The sequence below is a fragment of the Cydia fagiglandana genome, chromosome 2 (genome assembly GCF_963556715.1).
Source record: "Cydia fagiglandana chromosome 2, ilCydFagi1.1, whole genome shotgun sequence".
Lineage (NCBI taxonomy): Eukaryota > Metazoa > Arthropoda > Insecta > Lepidoptera > Tortricidae > Cydia > Cydia fagiglandana.
This window is the reverse complement of record NC_085933.1, coordinates 24,880,244-24,899,728: the sequence shown is the minus strand read 5'-3', so window position 1 is coordinate 24,899,728 and position 19,485 is coordinate 24,880,244. Positions and strand designations below refer to the sequence as shown.

The 19,485-nt window shown below is 46.8% G+C and overlaps 2 protein-coding genes across 2 annotated transcripts in view; one reads left to right on the top strand and one right to left on the bottom strand.

The window, feature by feature from the left end:
- Nucleotides 1-16,605, bottom strand: part of LOC134679299 (transcriptional repressor p66-alpha) — a 29,912-nt gene extending 13,307 nt beyond the window's left edge. The window contains exons 1-10 of the mRNA XM_063538202.1: nucleotides 16,356-16,605; nucleotides 16,005-16,062; nucleotides 15,829-15,910; nucleotides 14,555-14,678; nucleotides 12,908-13,047; nucleotides 12,360-12,488; nucleotides 6,562-6,663; nucleotides 2,803-2,910; nucleotides 1,337-1,417; nucleotides 641-685 (exon numbers count right to left, since the gene is read on the bottom strand). Of these exons, the coding sequence (XP_063394272.1) occupies nucleotides 641-685; nucleotides 1,337-1,417; nucleotides 2,803-2,910; nucleotides 6,562-6,663; nucleotides 12,360-12,488; nucleotides 12,908-13,047; nucleotides 14,555-14,678; nucleotides 15,829-15,910; nucleotides 16,005-16,042 (849 nt within the window). The 5' untranslated portion in view covers nucleotides 16,043-16,062; nucleotides 16,356-16,605. The remainder of the gene's footprint in view (nucleotides 1-640; nucleotides 686-1,336; nucleotides 1,418-2,802; nucleotides 2,911-6,561; nucleotides 6,664-12,359; nucleotides 12,489-12,907; nucleotides 13,048-14,554; nucleotides 14,679-15,828; nucleotides 15,911-16,004; nucleotides 16,063-16,355) is intronic.
- A 390-nt stretch (nucleotides 16,606-16,995) lies between these two features.
- Nucleotides 16,996-19,482, top strand: LOC134678996 (exosome complex component RRP41). Its single transcript, XM_063537768.1, has 6 exons — nucleotides 16,996-17,294; nucleotides 17,388-17,460; nucleotides 17,542-17,678; nucleotides 18,277-18,481; nucleotides 18,897-18,991; nucleotides 19,272-19,482. The coding sequence occupies exons 1-6, from the start codon at nucleotides 17,124-17,126 to the stop codon at nucleotides 19,332-19,334; spliced, it is 744 nt and encodes a 247-aa protein (XP_063393838.1). The 5' UTR covers nucleotides 16,996-17,123; the 3' UTR covers nucleotides 19,335-19,482.
- The last annotated feature ends 3 nt before the right edge of the window (nucleotides 19,483-19,485 follow it).

The window sequence follows — 19,485 nt, the reverse complement described above, 5'->3', positions numbered from 1 at the left end:
AGAACACTTTAAACTCTAGCGTTTTGTATACATATTTAATTACACAAACGGGTCTACCGCGATATAATTTAAATGTTATTACCTTAAACTCCGACGTTTCAACTGAGTTGCACCAGCTGTGGTCACGGAAAGACAATGAAATTATATCGCGGTAGACCCGTTTGTGTAATTAAATATTAAGAATACATGAAATTTTTGGACGATATCAGTCGAAGTTCTATTTACTGCAAAATTAAAACGTCTAATAAATCTACTACTACGTAAACTATACGTTTTCGTTCACAATTATTTGCTATAGTCTAATTATTCTACTTAGAGATATATCTATTTTAGTTACACCTTTTAAATAAGACTTCTGGATACTTTTGGCACACCTCACATTTTTTACATTACGGAAACATAGTACTTAACATCTACACCTATTTGTTTATAGTTGAAAGACAATATAAAGCAATTACAAGAACGTTTCTCACAGCGTTATTTGTGAATCACAATTATTTGCGGTGACTGCGGACTCTACACCACACTTTTTTTTTTCCGTGGTGTTCGAGCTAGGGTTGTGTCATGTATACATACTATACTATACTACTCATTACAAAGTTATAAAGTACAGTTGAATGACATCACATTCCATACTCACTGCGTCGCTCGTACTGCTCGTCACCGACGAGTTATCCTGAGCCGGCTTCACGGAAAAACGTTTAAACATTATCAACATTAATTTACAAGAGTAGTGATACGACTATGGTACTTGGGACCTAAAGTTACCGTCTCGGGGCCGTAAGGGTAATGCGTTGGCCATTTACAAATTGATTTGGTTTCGTGAAATGATACATGTGGCAATAAATGTGAGCAAGGGTTTCAGAGGTAAATTGAATAATATTATGGAATATGATCCTTGTCATCTCGTATTCCTAGCTAAAAATTCAATGCCCAACGTTTTGCCTAATTTTTAGGTACATGTTTTTCTAAGAAACTCATGAAGAAAAGATAAGTCAAATCACTCTGACTAGTCTAGACTTTCCTACGAATATTTAGATGCGGCGCCACTGGTGCCTTGGCTATTTAGTGAATCGTAAAAGTCTAGGACGTCCGGGTATGTCCTTAAACCACTACCAAAACCACTGGAGGATGGACAGCAGCGTCCCCTGATTGCGGTGGATACTGCGATCGCCAACCCGCATGCCAAGCGTGGCGATTACGGCATTACAGGCATTAAAGTCACATAGGTTCCGGGGACCCCTGCTGCCCTGGTTATGGTTTGAGGGAGGCCTATGTCCAGTGGACGACCTCTGATATGATGATGATGAAGTCTGTAGTAGTGCGGGTAGTGTACCTTGGCGTTGGCGGCGGCGGCGGGCGGCGGCGCCGGCGTGATGGTGACGGACGGCGTGATGCTGGCGCCACTGCCGGACGACTGCACACACATTAAATAATAAATAAATGAATAAATATTATAGGACATTTTTACACAAATTGACTAAGCCCCACGGTAAGCTCAAGAAGGCTTGTGTTGTGGGTACTCAGACAACGATATATATGATATAATAATATATAAATACTTAAATATATAGAAAACAACCATGACTCAGGAACAAATATCTGTATCATAATACAAATAAATGCCCTAACCAGGATTCGAACCCGGGACCATCGGCTTCATAGGCAGGGTCACTACCCACTAGGCCAGACCGGTCGTTACAATTATCAATATTCGAAACATCTCAAATTGGGGCTGAACAAAGTAACCAACTGTACAGAGGATACAATTATAATGGCGAAAGTTCAACTTCACTTCTAAGGATCACAGGTGTCATGTAATCAAATCTACGAAAATACAAAGAAAAATCAAGATCAAAAATTTTGCGCTTTATCATGAAGACCAGTTTGATAAGTTAGGCGGGAGATCTCAATTTTTTTTTACCAGGTCTGTTTTTTTCCCGGGTTTATTGAATTTTACTATTTTCGCGTTCCAAACTGCCAGACTCACGAAAAGTCAAATCACCTACCACATGGAATTCGGCCTGTGAATTGTAGGCCTGTGAACTTGAGGGGTTAGACAACGTAACCCTTTTCCAGGCCGCACCAATACAAGGTTTTCCCAAAAAATCCAGCTTTGATGTTCATTTGAAGATATTTGCCAAAATCGCAATCTAATTTGAACCTTAAATCGGAATGCTAAAGTTGAAATTTTCTTGGCGCTTATGTAGTCGATAAATCGTACTTTGTCTGGAAAAGGGTTAAAGGTTTTTTCTCAAAAATAGACGGCAAAGTCGACTTTGCCGTCTAAAAAATAGGTTTCGAAGAGCGTAGTTTATGGTCAGTTAAAAATTAAAAAGTTAAAAACATTGCAATCTCGATTTTGGGACTGCAACGTTGCATACAAATTCCATTATTTGTCGTGTTCCAAACTTTTTAAAAGCCATATCAAATGAAGGCACAGGCCCATTAAACAGCCAAACAGATGATATAAGTACCGCGACTATTTAGCTGTCTCAAATAGGTTGGTGTATTTTCAGCAGAAAAATACACTTCTATTTTTTTATTAATAAAATAAAAAGGCGGCAAGGGCTTTTTTTCTGTGAAAATATATACGTAAGAACGTTGCTTTTGTTAAATATTTCTATGATATTTATATTTCTTGCACCATTTTTGAGAAAAGCACTATATATGACTCGGCTGGAAGGCTACTTGCTGGCTTCGGATTCAATTAAACGGGCTCCCAAGGTCGTCCGTTTAAAACGAATCCTCAGCCTGCAAGTAGCTATTTCCGAGCCTCGACAATAATGTACTATTAATTACCTGTGTGCGATAGGGCCCCGGGGTGAGCGTGGCGCCGCCGGGCAGGCTGGAGGTGCGACGGCTCGAGTTGGCCGAGGCCGTGCTCGAGTTCGCCGTGCTGGTCGACCGCTGTGGATACACATACAAGCGTTAAACAAGTTTCATATAGATGTTTCTTAGTAATAGTAATAACTAACGGCGCGATCGAATTTTAAGATATCGCGCCGTTAGACATTCACTAGATATGAAATAAATGTAAATGAATGTAAAGATATGTGACGTTCCACGGCAAAAGGTACCTTATGGCGGCTGGCGCTTACGCTTATTATTAACGCCGCTCCAATATTCAGTCGGGGCAATGGTACCTTTTGTCGTGGAACGTCACATATCTTTACTATTTCTTATCTAGTGCATCTCTAATTCATTTCCCGAATCGCGCCGGTATACGCTACGAGGTCGATTCTAAATTCTGAATAGGGTATGTTATATATTGACATGTGGGTAGATGAGAAGATCTGCGGGTACCCCCAGTTCGGTTCTAGCTAGCAAGCCAGCACACGTACGTAACATTCTGGCGACGGGATTTAATTCGGGAATACGCTAAAAGTGCTTTAAACATAGTGTTTGAATGTTTAAAAGTGTGTTTTAACTGTGATGAATAAAATGTCGGTAAAATTTAGTGAATTTCATATGGACAAAGACAATTGGAAAAATTACGTGAATAGGTTCGAATATTGTTTGCTCGCGAATAGTATTCAAACGGACGAGTTAAAAAAAAGCGAATTTCTTTGCGGTTTGTGGTCGTGATTTAAGGACTGTATCGTTTATTATAAATACAGATAAAACCTGGTCTAACTGTTGACGTGTGTATTATTTTGTATTACTATGTTCTTAAGGTATAATCTGGGGGTATTTTTAAGACATATCTGATATAAGAATGTTTTACATTTATTTTATTTTAGGGACTTTATGATGATTTTAATACCTTCTAGCAAATGTAATTCGGACAAGCCTATCGAGCTTAATTTGAGACTATTTCACCGATTCCTTAGTACGATTTAAAGAAACAAAAGGTTAATATGCTGCCAAAATATGCCATCTAAGTGTCCTTTTCATGATTGCTCAATTGAACATCCACAGAATAAATGTGGTGTATTTTATCTTTACATGAAAACGACTTTTTATGCAACATTTTGGATTCCCGTCAATTTCTGACGCCAGGGAAATGACGGAAACAGCTAAAATAATCTACCGAAATCCAAAGCCTAACGGACATTCATGGCGTTGAACCATGGCTAGAACAGGTCGATAGAAACGCTCCATGATGGTTATATTGTATACCAAAGTCGGGGTTGTCGTAAGTAACATGCCATATTTTCAAAAAGGCCACCAAGCACAGATCCAAAACTTTTTTTCCAACTAAAAGAAATGATTAGACTATGCCCAGATGTTTCGCTTTACGAATCATATGTAATTGCTGTTTACATAGTACGATTTTTTTTGTGTAATACTTATCTTGTTCGCAAACCGTAAATTTTCTTGTAGTATTTGTCCGAAATCGTTGTAGTTACTCGGGAGGATTGGGTAAATATTGTCCAAACCATATGCTTTACGTGATCTCCCAGGACGAAATGTTACTTATTATTAAAGCACTAATTAAACTATATGTGTAATTTTTTAATAAAAACATAATACCAGAAAAAACGGCTAAGTAAAGTTGTATTTATAATAAACGATACAGTCCTTATATGATCTAGTTCAGTCGTTAATTTCACCGAAAAAGATCGTGGACATAACCTATACAACTGTAAGGTCCGCGTTAGACGATCATTTTAATCCAAAACAAAATGAAATAGTGCAATCGTATAAGTTTCATATGAGGTGTCAATCGAGCAGTGAAAATATAAAAGAGTACGTGGCTAGTTTGCGTAAATTGGCTATAGAGTGCAATTTTACCGATTTGGATCGCACGTTGCGCGACCGGTTAGTATGTGGCATTCGTGATAAAGAGATGCAAAAACAACTGTTGCAGCAGACAACATTAACTTTTGATCAAGCGGTAAAATTGGCGTTAACGGCTGAAACGGCGGATGCCGGAGTGATAGTCATGACGACGCCAGCGACGGTAGCGACCTCTAGCGTGGCGCCTACTGGTACAAGCGGTGACGAGCCAATGGAGGTTAATAAAATTAAAGCGAAACCGTTGGAACCGAGCAAGGATTGTTGGCGGTGTGGCAAAAGGCACGGAAATTTCTGTAGGTTCAGATATAGTCGGTGCTATGTGTGTAAAAAACAGGGCCATATTGCAGAGGTATGTTCGGATACACGAGACAAAAGTAAGGCAAAAGAATCAAGTCGTTTTAATGGATTGTATGAGGATGTTTTGTGTAATTTAGTGTCGAACAAAGTGGATCCTTTTTATGCAAGTGTGCAATTAAATGGTCTACTAGTAAATTTGGAAGTCGATTCTGGAGCTGCATTTACTATGTCGAGAGAAAGTACAGCGAGTTGGAAGGAACAATAGTCAAAAGGATTGGAGTGTTAAGATATAAAATTAAACAAGGAAATAAATTATTTATTAGACATGTCAACCAGATGCTTGGTTTTACTAGAAGTGGCACAGAAGAAGAAAAACAAGTTGAAATCAAGGCAAGACCATCAAGTAATAGTAAAGAAGTTCAACAAGGGGAAGAAGAAAGAGAAGATGAGGGTTTTGGCACAATAAGAATCCCTCCACCGAGACAGTGGGCAGAGATGATTGGTGTGAAAGGTCCTGAAGAGTGTTTAGTACGGGATTCGGATGCTACAGTGCCTAGAAATGAACTGAACAGTAACAAGCGATCCCGGTCGAGTGAAAGCCCGCCGTCCAACAGACCATCCTTGAAAAAGATAGCTCTTCAAGAATATGGTAGTACAGACGTTGAGTCTGATAGTGGAGATGATGAACATTATAGTGCAGATAGCCAATAGTTAAATAGTTACTAAATAATTACAAAAGACTATGAAAGCATGTTAGGGTATAAGTGAACAATATAGTTAAGTGCATAAACAGTGTAGTTCAAAACTGACTTTTAATATTAAATTCTAAAATGTAGTGAAGTGTCATCTATCCAGAGGGAAAGGCATGTTATATATTGACATGTGGGTAGATGAGAAGATCTGCGGGTACCCCCAGTTCGGTTCTAGCTAGCAAGCCAGCACACGTACGTAACAGGGTACGTTTTACGTATCAGTGTATAAGACTTTGTGATTTGAAAAAAAAAAGGTGGAAAATTAAATGTCCCGAGACTGCAAGACTCTGGTTCAAACCAAGCCCCGGGCACTGGAAAGCCTTGATCAATTTTTATTTTAAGTAGGCATATCATCTTCCTCCCAGTTGTCTAGGATTTTTGCCACGGCTCATGGGAGCCAACTGCAAAATACGTGGCAACTTATCCCAAGAATTGGCGTAAGCACCAGTTTTTTAACGAAAGAGACTGCCATCTGACCTTCCAACCCAGAGGGAAAATTACGCCTTATTGGGATTAGTTACTAGTAAAACATAAGTTCATCGGTACGAGTCAGAGTTTGAATCCGCAACCTCCGGATTGAGAGTCGCACGCTCCTACCGCTAGGCTACTGGCGCTATTTAAGTTTTGTTCGTATTCATATACATGTATAGTCCAGTGATGTATAAGGTGTGTAGTGTACAAACAGCCACACTCCTAACTGTCCATCGGTGGAGCTTATTACGGCAGGCATGAGGTCCACCGATGTCCAGTGGCAGTGTGCGGGAGGTACCTTGTTGCCCTGGTGCGCGGGCGGCGGCGCGGGCGTGACGGTGACGCCGGGCGGCACCACGCAGCCCGACCCCGCCAGCGCCGTGCCCGCCGCCTCCGCCTGCTGCACGACCACAACGTTACACGTAAATACACACATTACCAATCTATCGCACAATTAAGAAAAAAATATGATATATTTTTTATCTTTCGAATGTACCTAAAAGATTTATTAAAATTCAATTTTACATTGTAATAAATGAAATATGATGTAAATTTACCATAACTTACTAAAAAAAGGTTTAAAATGCTGTGTAGCGATGTACAATTTCAACTATGTACAGTACGCCCCGTACGATACATCCATAAAAAACTCTGGATCGTGGTGTTTTATTTATTTAACTTTTTAGGCACACAAAACAGATAAAATCAATAACATGAAATAATTAGTTTCAATACAGATTTCGGTTGGGAATGCCATCCAAAGCATGTATGCACAATTGCACATCATGAAATATATTGTATGTCATAAAAATGTGACACTATCTAGTCAACATACAGTTATCCAGCTTACCTTGGGCGGCGCACACTGCGACTGGCGTATCTTGCGCAGCAGCACCAGGCGCGTCTCCTCGGCGCGCAGCTTCTCCCGCAGCTTACCTTGGGCGGCGCACACTGCGACTGGCGTATCTTGCGCAGCAGCACCAGGCGCGTCTCCTCGGCGCGCAGCTTCTCCCGCAGCTTACCTTGGGCGGCGCACACTGCGACTGGCGTATCTTGCGCAGCAGCACCAGGCGCGTCTCCTCGGCGCGCAGCTTCTCCCGCAGCTTACCTTGGGCGGCGCACACTGCGACTGGCGTATCTTGCGCAGCAGCACCAGGCGCGTCTCCTCGGCGCGCAGCTTCTCCCGCAGCTTACCTTGGGCGGCGCACACTGCGACTGGCGTATCTTGCGCAGCAGCACCAGGCGCGTCTCCTCGGCGCGCAGCTTCTCCCGCAGCTTACCTTGGGCGGCGCACACTGCGACTGGCGTATCTTGCGCAGCAGCACCAGGCGCGTCTCCTCGGCGCGCAGCTTCTCCCGCAGCTTACCTTGGGCGGCGCACACTGCGACTGGCGTATCTTGCGCAGCAGCACCAGGCGCGTCTCCTCGGCGCGCAGCTTCTCCCGCAGCTTACCTTGGGCGGCGCACACTGCGACTGGCGTATCTTGCGCAGCAGCACCAGGCGCGTCTCCTCGGCGCGCAGCTTCTCCCGCAGCTTACCTTGGGCGGCGCACACTGCGACTGGCGTATCTTGCGCAGCAGCACCAGGCGCGTCTCCTCGGCGCGCAGCTTCTCCCGCAGCTTACCTTGGGCGGCGCACACTGCGACTGGCGTATCTTGCGCAGCAGCACCAGGCGCGTCTCCTCGGCGCGCAGCTTCTCCCGCAGCTTACCTTGGGCGGCGCACACTGCGACTGGCGTATCTTGCGCAGCAGCACCAGGCGCGTCTCCTCGGCGCGCAGCTTCTCCCGCAGCTTACCTTGGGCGGCGCACACTGCGACTGGCGTATCTTGCGCAGCAGCACCAGGCGCGTCTCCTCGGCGCGCAGCTTCTCCCGCAGCTTACCTTGGGCGGCGCACACTGCGACTGGCGTATCTTGCGCAGCAGCACCAGGCGCGTCTCCTCGGCGCGCAGCTTCTCCCGCAGCTTACCTTGGGCGGCGCACACTGCGACTGGCGTATCTTGCGCAGCAGCACCAGGCGCGTCTCCTCGGCGCGCAGCTTCTCCCGCAGCTTACCTTGGGCGGCGCACACTGCGACTGGCGTATCTTGCGCAGCAGCACCAGGCGCGTCTCCTCGGCGCGCAGCTTCTCCCGCAGCTTACCTTGGGCGGCGCACACTGCGACTGGCGTATCTTGCGCAGCAGCACCAGGCGCGTCTCCTCGGCGCGCAGCTTCTCCCGCAGCTTACCTTGGGCGGCGCACACTGCGACTGGCGTATCTTGCGCAGCAGCACCAGGCGCGTCTCCTCGGCGCGCAGCTTCTCCCGCAGCTTACCTTGGGCGGCGCACACTGCGACTGGCGTATCTTGCGCAGCAGCACCAGGCGCGTCTCCTCGGCGCGCAGCTTCTCCCGCAGCTTACCTTGGGCGGCGCACACTGCGACTGGCGTATCTTGCGCAGCAGCACCAGGCGCGTCTCCTCGGCGCGCAGCTTCTCCCGCAGCTTACCTTGGGCGGCGCACACTGCGACTGGCGTATCTTGCGCAGCAGCACCAGGCGCGTCTCCTCGGCGCGCAGCTTCTCCCGCAGCTTACCTTGGGCGGCGCACACTGCGACTGGCGTATCTTGCGCAGCAGCACCAGGCGCGTCTCCTCGGCGCGCAGCTTCTCCCGCAGCTTACCTTGGGCGGCGCACACTGCGACTGGCGTATCTTGCGCAGCAGCACCAGGCGCGTCTCCTCGGCGCGCAGCTTCTCCCGCAGCTTACCTTGGGCGGCGCACACTGCGACTGGCGTATCTTGCGCAGCAGCACCAGGCGCGTCTCCTCGGCGCGCAGCTTCTCCCGCAGCTTACCTTGGGCGGCGCACACTGCGACTGGCGTATCTTGCGCAGCAGCACCAGGCGCGTCTCCTCGGCGCGCAGCTTCTCCCGCAGCTTACCTTGGGCGGCGCACACTGCGACTGGCGTATCTTGCGCAGCAGCACCAGGCGCGTCTCCTCGGCGCGCAGCTTCTCCCGCAGCTTACCTTGGGCGGCGCACACTGCGACTGGCGTATCTTGCGCAGCAGCACCAGGCGCGTCTCCTCGGCGCGCAGCTTCTCCCGCAGCTTACCTTGGGCGGCGCACACTGCGACTGGCGTATCTTGCGCAGCAGCACCAGGCGCGTCTCCTCGGCGCGCAGCTTCTCCCGCAGCTTACCTTGGGCGGCGCACACTGCGACTGGCGTATCTTGCGCAGCAGCACCAGGCGCGTCTCCTCGGCGCGCAGCTTCTCCCGCAGCTTACCTTGGGCGGCGCACACTGCGACTGGCGTATCTTGCGCAGCAGCACCAGGCGCGTCTCCTCGGCGCGCAGCTTCTCCCGCAGCTTACCTTGGGCGGCGCACACTGCGACTGGCGTATCTTGCGCAGCAGCACCAGGCGCGTCTCCTCGGCGCGCAGCTTCTCCCGCAGCTTACCTTGGGCGGCGCACACTGCGACTGGCGTATCTTGCGCAGCAGCACCAGGCGCGTCTCCTCGGCGCGCAGCTTCTCCCGCAGCTTACCTTGGGCGGCGCACACTGCGACTGGCGTATCTTGCGCAGCAGCACCAGGCGCGTCTCCTCGGCGCGCAGCTTCTCCCGCAGCTTACCTTGGGCGGCGCACACTGCGACTGGCGTATCTTGCGCAGCAGCACCAGGCGCGTCTCCTCGGCGCGCAGCTTCTCCCGCAGCTTACCTTGGGCGGCGCACACTGCGACTGGCGTATCTTGCGCAGCAGCACCAGGCGCGTCTCCTCGGCGCGCAGCTTCTCCCGCAGCTTACCTTGGGCGGCGCACACTGCGACTGGCGTATCTTGCGCAGCAGCACCAGGCGCGTCTCCTCGGCGCGCAGCTTCTCCCGCAGCTTACCTTGGGCGGCGCACACTGCGACTGGCGTATCTTGCGCAGCAGCACCAGGCGCGTCTCCTCGGCGCGCAGCTTCTCCCGCAGCTTACCTTGGGCGGCGCACACTGCGACTGGCGTATCTTGCGCAGCAGCACCAGGCGCGTCTCCTCGGCGCGCAGCTTCTCCCGCAGCTTACCTTGGGCGGCGCACACTGCGACTGGCGTATCTTGCGCAGCAGCACCAGGCGCGTCTCCTCGGCGCGCAGCTTCTCCCGCAGCTTACCTTGGGCGGCGCACACTGCGACTGGCGTATCTTGCGCAGCAGCACCAGGCGCGTCTCCTCGGCGCGCAGCTTCTCCCGCAGCTTACCTTGGGCGGCGCACACTGCGACTGGCGTATCTTGCGCAGCAGCACCAGGCGCGTCTCCTCGGCGCGCAGCTTCTCCCGCAGCTTACCTTGGGCGGCGCACACTGCGACTGGCGTATCTTGCGCAGCAGCACCAGGCGCGTCTCCTCGGCGCGCAGCTTCTCCCGCAGCTTACCTTGGGCGGCGCACACTGCGACTGGCGTATCTTGCGCAGCAGCACCAGGCGCGTCTCCTCGGCGCGCAGCTTCTCCCGCAGCTTACCTTGGGCGGCGCACACTGCGACTGGCGTATCTTGCGCAGCAGCACCAGGCGCGTCTCCTCGGCGCGCAGCTTCTCCCGCAGCTTACCTTGGGCGGCGCACACTGCGACTGGCGTATCTTGCGCAGCAGCACCAGGCGCGTCTCCTCGGCGCGCAGCTTCTCCCGCAGCTTACCTTGGGCGGCGCACACTGCGACTGGCGTATCTTGCGCAGCAGCACCAGGCGCGTCTCCTCGGCGCGCAGCTTCTCCCGCAGCTTACCTTGGGCGGCGCACACTGCGACTGGCGTATCTTGCGCAGCAGCACCAGGCGCGTCTCCTCGGCGCGCAGCTTCTCCCGCAGCTTACCTTGGGCGGCGCACACTGCGACTGGCGTATCTTGCGCAGCAGCACCAGGCGCGTCTCCTCGGCGCGCAGCTTCTCCCGCAGCTTACCTTGGGCGGCGCACACTGCGACTGGCGTATCTTGCGCAGCAGCACCAGGCGCGTCTCCTCGGCGCGCAGCTTCTCCCGCAGCTTACCTTGGGCGGCGCACACTGCGACTGGCGTATCTTGCGCAGCAGCACCAGGCGCGTCTCCTCGGCGCGCAGCTTCTCCCGCAGCTTACCTTGGGCGGCGCACACTGCGACTGGCGTATCTTGCGCAGCAGCACCAGGCGCGTCTCCTCGGCGCGCAGCTTCTCCCGCAGCTTACCTTGGGCGGCGCACACTGCGACTGGCGTATCTTGCGCAGCAGCACCAGGCGCGTCTCCTCGGCGCGCAGCTTCTCCCGCAGCTTACCTTGGGCGGCGCACACTGCGACTGGCGTATCTTGCGCAGCAGCACCAGGCGCGTCTCCTCGGCGCGCAGCTTCTCCCGCAGCTTACCTTGGGCGGCGCACACTGCGACTGGCGTATCTTGCGCAGCAGCACCAGGCGCGTCTCCTCGGCGCGCAGCTTCTCCCGCAGCTTACCTTGGGCGGCGCACACTGCGACTGGCGTATCTTGCGCAGCAGCACCAGGCGCGTCTCCTCGGCGCGCAGCTTCTCCCGCAGCTTACCTTGGGCGGCGCACACTGCGACTGGCGTATCTTGCGCAGCAGCACCAGGCGCGTCTCCTCGGCGCGCAGCTTCTCCCGCAGCTTACCTTGGGCGGCGCACACTGCGACTGGCGTATCTTGCGCAGCAGCACCAGGCGCGTCTCCTCGGCGCGCAGCTTCTCCCGCAGCTTACCTTGGGCGGCGCACACTGCGACTGGCGTATCTTGCGCAGCAGCACCAGGCGCGTCTCCTCGGCGCGCAGCTTCTCCCGCAGCTTACCTTGGGCGGCGCACACTGCGACTGGCGTATCTTGCGCAGCAGCACCAGGCGCGTCTCCTCGGCGCGCAGCTTCTCCCGCAGCTTACCTTGGGCGGCGCACACTGCGACTGGCGTATCTTGCGCAGCAGCACCAGGCGCGTCTCCTCGGCGCGCAGCTTCTCCCGCAGCTTACCTTGGGCGGCGCACACTGCGACTGGCGTATCTTGCGCAGCAGCACCAGGCGCGTCTCCTCGGCGCGCAGCTTCTCCCGCAGCTTACCTTGGGCGGCGCACACTGCGACTGGCGTATCTTGCGCAGCAGCACCAGGCGCGTCTCCTCGGCGCGCAGCTTCTCCCGCAGCTTACCTTGGGCGGCGCACACTGCGACTGGCGTATCTTGCGCAGCAGCACCAGGCGCGTCTCCTCGGCGCGCAGCTTCTCCCGCAGCGCGCGCACCAGGCGCTCGCGCTCCCATATCTCCGCGCTCGACAGCTCCTAAGACAACGACATTTAATAAATAAAGAAGACAACCGATGCAGTTAAAAGCGAGTCAATGTAGATGTACGGTCACCTGCAATAATATGTTACACGACGAAGGGGAAGGCCGCAAAAGTGTCTGACGCGATCTTATTTGTAGAGCCATAAGAGCGTGTCACATATTTTTGTGGCCTTCGAAGAGTAAAATATTATTGCGGGTGACTATATGAGAACAGATCTCGGGCAGAACTGGAACCTAAACTGTTGCAGTGTCAACTGCGTTTAGTTTTGGGCGTTCATCTTCCTGAACACCTATGATTGGTAAAGACATGACAGATTTTTCTCGGCCAAGGCCAATAGAAAATCATCTGAAATGTTCATAAACCGTAGACTTCCTGTCAATGAATTCGTCTTTCAAATTTGGATTAAATACTGACCCGGTCCACAGGAGGGATGGGGGGTTCGTTTTCATCATCGGACGAGTCGTCGTCGCGGGGGTCGCGCGGGGACTCGGGCGCGGCCGCGGCAGTTATGGACACGTTGACCGCCGATGAAGAATTCATCTTGCTGCTCATGTCTAAAACAGTAAAGAGGGATTAGATATTAGTGTTCTTACAAATTTTACACCTCATGTCAAATGATGAAACGACGGTCGTGCAAGGCAAGGGGACAGCCAAGGCTAAGAAACCGCAAAATACCAGTACATCAGCCATTCTCAAAGTGTGTTCCGCGGAACCCTAGGGCACAAAATAGATAAGTACAGAAGTCAATCACATGTATGTACTTTACTTTTCATACCTACGCTCGGCGGTCGCTCTAGGGTTGCGATTGTTGCGAACTATGACTTATGCACAAAAAACTATCGTGGTAGTGGCACTCGTATCTATCATATCGTATCTCGTATTTAGTTGTTTGATTTATTGTTGAGGATGAAACGGGAAGAATGGAAATATAAATTAATAATAACATTAATAACTCAAATAGGTATTTCAATTTTAATGTCATTGTTATATTACAAATTTGCCACAGAAAATATCTTGCGATGATTCCGAGATTGGCGAAATACACGTTTTTTTTGAAGTGTAATAAATTCGCATTCTCATGTACAATGTAATAAATTCGCATACGCATTCTCTCTGAAACCACTGGTAGCTTAAAAAACGACAATTCATCGTTTAATGTTGAATTTAAACAACCGTCCACTGTACAGTTATAATAACTTTTTGTTTTGTTTCTCCATTATTGCACAAAAAAGTTCACAGACGCGTGTCTCAAGCGGATGGCACTCGCGCTCGCACTGGTCCCAACTGGTCCGAGTTATCGTGTCCGTGAGCAGTGTCTATGTGTGCGTTGCTCGAGCGCGCTTTGTATGTAGATTGATTTCTGTACCTATCTGTTTTGTGCCTAGGGTTCCGGAAAGCTCTCTTGGGGCTCCGGGAAAATACTTTTAATAATAAGAAAAAAATCAGCACTTCTATAGGTATATCTGGTCCACAGTGACCAACGAAAATTTTAAATTTGGGGTTCCGTCAAATATTTCGCTTTCCAAAAGGGTTCAGTCACCAAAAAAGTTTGAAAACCGCTGCAGTACATCATCAGTACCAGTTACATATTATTCTTCTTCTTCCAGTACCATCTCCTATCATGCGGGCTATGCTATCATGAGGGCTATGCGAACTTTAGACACAACTGCGCGGAATAATGAGCGTGTGCTCTGTTTTAACCATGTTCGGAGATTTTGAGCCATGATTTACGTCTTCGTCCGGATGATCTTTCCCTTGGATCTTTCCTTGTACAATGAGTTGAAGGAGTTCATGCTTCTCGTTTCGCATGATATGACCAAGGTACTGTATTAGCTAGCGTTTTTACCAGTTACATAGGTCTTGTATAATGTTGTGGACTATCAGTGAAGGGTTCTGCGTTGCTCCCTGTGCCTGACAGATATGTTACCTACAAACCCCCTTATTCATAAATGTTTACTTAAGTCCCTTTCCGACGTATCGGTATGTTGGAAAGGGACTAACGATTATTATCGGCTTGTCAACTTTAGTAAACGTTTATGAATAAGGGGGAAAGAGATTTACCAGTGAAAGGAGCGGCGCTGGGCTTGCGGTGCGGCGGCGCGGCGGGCAGCAGCACGATGTCCGGGCTCTCGGCGTAGCTGCGCTGCTCCGAGCGCGGCCGCAGCACGCGCTTGCCACTTGCTCCCTGACAATATTTACACATTTTATATGTCAGATTTTGTGAACGGGAAGAAACTACCAGAGAATATGGGAATGGTTCACATGCAGCAAGTTAAAAAACAAGCACTTTAAATTTTCGATTTTATTGTGTTGTGAGACATATTAACATTAAATAATTTTACGGTTTAGACTCGGGCGACATAATTCGGCGAGCCTAGGTCTCCTATCTCAAGCACTAACAGTTCCAGGTGAACGCTGCTGGCACTGTTAGTGTTTGAGAAAGGAGGCCTAGGGTGGAATCACATCTGTCAGCATCAAGCCGCATTTTATATATGAGAAATATTGCTCGTTAGTATGAAGATGCGTATGCATGCTTTCAGCTTTCCGATGCGTATGCATCTTTATACTAACGAGCAATTTCTCATATATAAAATGAGGCTTGATGCTGATAGATGTGATTCCACCCCTAGGCTCTCCGAAACGTGCCGCGTGAGTGACTAAAAATAAGTGAGACTAACTAAACTGTAAAATTATTCAACTTTAATAGTTATTAACTATGACATGTTTAAAAACCACTGGACACAGGTATTGTCAGTAGTTTAGGATGCTCGCCTGCTCACTTAATAATACTAATTAAGTTTTGTAAACAATTATGATGAGCAGATTTTAATGTAGAATTAAATGATAATTGCACATGATAATTAAAATTAGATGATAAGTAATAAAGTAATCACTAAATAAAATTAATGTATTAAATTTTTTATCTGGCCTGTATAATTTGAGAATTATAATTAGCTGTTCTCCATTTTATAAACTTAACTTCAATTTAGAATTTTATGATAAGCTGTACATTTTTAAAGACTAATATCATAAAAAATAATTTTATTGGGTGTGTTTTTGTTTTACAAGTTAACAGAGAGAGAGTTTGATAAATTAAAAAAAAAACAAATACTTATGCAAAAAATTCACAAATTTTGAATACCTACCACAATAATGCACAGCTGTAAACAAACAAAATACATCTACATCGCAACAGTGAATATCTGAGAAAAAGTATACTTACTCTATCAATAATCTTCTCGGGTTGCAAAAAGAAAGTGCAATGATTAATAATAGAAAGACCACCACAGACTATTGAAAATAAGGAGAAAATTAATTTTACTTTATTAACTCACATGTGGGGGAGGCTGTGCCGGCGTTATGGTCAGCCCGCTGGCTGTCAGAGCACGGAGCTCGCTCAACTCAGGGGGCAAAGACCTACAACACAAATTATGTAATTTTAACATATTTGTCTATAAATACAAAAATATGGTTATGATTGATGTATGTCCAATTAGGTTATAAATATTACCTGACGCTCAGGTCAACAGCTGAATCGTCCACATCCATACTCGCGACTACGCAATTTGCTGGAACAAAAACCAAGCCATTAAATTTAACCAATACCTAATCAATAATAATCGATACTTATTATTATCAAACTAAACGGTTGCAGTATGTTCACTAATCGCATTGTCAACCTAGAAATCCTTGTAATTTGTTTGCTCGTTACAAAATTTTGGAGATAATGAGACCAAATATTTACTTTTATCGGAAGAAATTTAGGATGAGCAAGTACACACCGGAACATATACTAACTTTGTTTACATGTATCACTTTCAATATATAATTGATATTTGCATAAATATTAAGAATAACTTACGATTTTAGTCAATTTCACAGTGGCAATTAGCATTGAAATTCATTTATTGTAATTCACGAAAAAACAATTCAGCCATTTTCAATGCGTACGACTACAATTAATTAATGGGTTTCCATTGCACTATGCCATATTTCACAAACTCGTGGACGTAGATAAATGCGTATAATTGGTTACATAAACAAGAATGTCGAAAAGTAACCAATAACAATTAAGCAATGCGGTAAACTAAAACAAGTACAATTTTGGGGAAGCTTGTGATGCGTTCAGGATAATAAAACTATAATAAAACATTGTCAGTGTCATCAGTTGAATGAATATAATCAAGCGGTTTTATAGATGACTCAAACAGAAAATCATTTTTAGAGTTGCCAGTATAATGTAATATCCTCAGATTTAGCGTTTTAGATCTTGTGAACTTTATAATTTGTCTAATTCATTGCCATTGTAAAAGTATAAATATGTAACGTATGAACAATCCTTACTAATAAAAATGTATCCAAGCCAGTTAACTGTGCTCCATGAGTCACTTTTATACCTTTTATTTGCTCAGGACGTCAAAAGTAGGGGATTTCACGGGGATTCTAAATTTCTTATTATGGCAATATTGCTAACTTAATGTCACTGTCATTCAAAGAATGTCAGCTGCACGTTTCCCTTGGACGTTGAAGTTGTTGCTGTTTATTTTATTTTGTTTTTCATTGGTATTTTATACAATTTGTTAAAGTTAATCAAGTCTTAGTTAATAGAGAACTTTATTTTTGAGTGATCATGCCCGGGCCTGACTTGTTATCGAGCCAAGGACTTCGTTTAGATGGTAGAAGACCAAACGAGCTAAGACGAATTCGGTGTAAACTTGGAGTGTTCACACAGCCTGATGGAAGTGCCTATTTGGAGCAAGGAAACACTAAGGTCTTAGCCGCTGTATACGGTCCTCATCAGGTAACTCAAATTTAAAGATAATATTATACATTACCTTTATAATGTCAAGTCTTTTCATGTCTGTAAACATTTGAACCATTTCTTTCATTTCAGGCAGCTAAATCAAAAATGAACACAGAAGGAGTTGTTGTTAATTGCCAATACAGTATGGCTACATTCTCTACAGGTAACAACTGCTTTTAACAGTTTATTTCATCAGCCATTTTGTTCTTCTTTACTTAACAATTATTTCATCTGTTAATTATAGGAGAAAGAAAGAACAGGCCTCGTGGTGACCGGAAGTCGCAGGAGATGTCAATGCACCTGAGGCAGGTGCTGATAGCAGCTATCAAGACTGAGTTGTACCCTCGCTCACAGATTGACATTTATGTGGAAGTCTTACAGGTGAGTGTATTCACAATTTTGTAGCTAAATTCACTCATATGAACCAAAAGTCGAATATAGGCCTCCCTTAACCCTTCCTATGTCTAAGCACTGATCAGTGCGCATGAATTTAATCCAATGTTTAATACAATAGGTTTAAATTAATTCGCTCTGATCAGTGCTTAGACATATGAAGGGTTAAGGAACTCCACAATGCCAGTTGCGTATTTCCTATGATCTCGACTGGATTGTGGGTCTACTTTGTTACTCAACAAGTATTTTTTATTTCAAAAGCAAGCAGGCAGTTACAATAACTGATAATGCCAGTATCCAGAGTCAATAGCTTTCAGTTTCACTGTTGAGTAAAATATAATATATGCTTGTCTAATTTATTTTTAATTTGGTTTTGGTATCCTTTTGTTTATAATCATAAGAGTATTACCTATATTAACTACTTTTGCCAACAATTCTTTTACTCTATGCATATTCAAACCATTCTCACAGTAGTAAAGTAGGTTATACATTTTTATACACATTTTTTATACTTCAGTAATTCAACCATACCTGGTTTGGATTAATTTTAAACCCCTCTTTTTAATAATCAATTTGACGTGTTCAGGCAGATGGCAGCGCATTCTCTGCCTGTGTAAACGCAGCGAGCTTAGCGCTGATCAATGCAGGCATCCCAATGCGCGCCATTGTGTGCGCGTCCTCCGCCTCGATGGCGTGGCGCGGCGCCGAGCCACAGCCGCTCGTGGACGTGGGCCACGTGGAGGAGGCGGCGGGTGGCGTGTGTCTCACCGTGGCCGCCATGCCCACCACAGGTAACTAAAGTACCTAGTTACCTACAGAACTCTCAATATCATGTGTAAGGTAGAATTACTAGTGCTCGACGCTGCACTAGTATTCGACATGGGCACTTTATGTCAAAGTGACAAGGATTAAATTTGATTACAGAAAAATCTTCGCCATTCAAATTTAACCTATTTTACATTGACATAAAGTGCCCATCTCGAATACTAGTGCAGCGTCGAGCACTAGTACTTCTACCTTAGTAGGGGTATCCATAATCCACCATTTTGCTAATTTGATACATGTATGTCTATTATTTGCAAGGAGTAAGGACCAACACAATTAATTTTACCAGCTTCATTATATCTAAAATAAAAAAACTTCAACCTTAAGGAGTATTCTTCAACCTATTTGGGAGAATTTCCCTAAATTACTGTTTTATTTCAGGAAGTATAGCTCTCTTGGAGATGTCCCACAGACTGCACATGGACTACTTTGAGCTAGTGTTGAGCAGAGCTATGCAGGGCTGCAGAGATATTGAGGTAGAATAGTTTTTATACACTTCTCTTGATCTTTTCATTTAGCTATTATGAAGCATTGATCAACTACTATGAAGTCCTCATTACACTGTATTTCGGAGGTTTTTTAAATAACTATCAGATTCGTTTATAAAATGAGTTATTATTTAAAAGTAAAAAAAAAAATTAAATGTAATATTTATAGTTATACCCAATATACCCATTCAATAATTTTTCAGGTCATGTACAAAATGTAACTTCGTTTGGTTCGTGAGTAAATTAAAAAGCTCGTATTCAATTTCAGGCGGTGCTGGACCGAGCAGTAAGAGACCACCTGGCAGAGGGCTGGACTAAGCCAGATGCTTGAAATAAATTCGCATTTAAAAAACTATGTTTTTAAACTACCTCCAATTTTTCCACATTATTTAAGTGAACCCTATACTATACCCTTTGAATGCCATACGAACATACATACATTTTGATGAAACACCGCCGCAATCTCTCGATTTATAAAGGGC

Coding starts and splice junctions, on each gene's coding strand:
- LOC134678996 (XM_063537768.1), top strand. CDS start 17,124: ATGCCCGGGCCTGACTTGTTATCGAGCCAAGGACTTCGTTTAGATGGT. Junction 17,295..17,387: donor CTGTATACGGTCCTCATCAG/GTAACTCAAATT, acceptor CTTTCATTTCAG/GCAGCTAAATCAAAAATGAA. Junction 18,992..19,271: donor AGGGCTGCAGAGATATTGAG/GTAGAATAGTTT, acceptor ATTCAATTTCAG/GCGGTGCTGGACCGAGCAGT.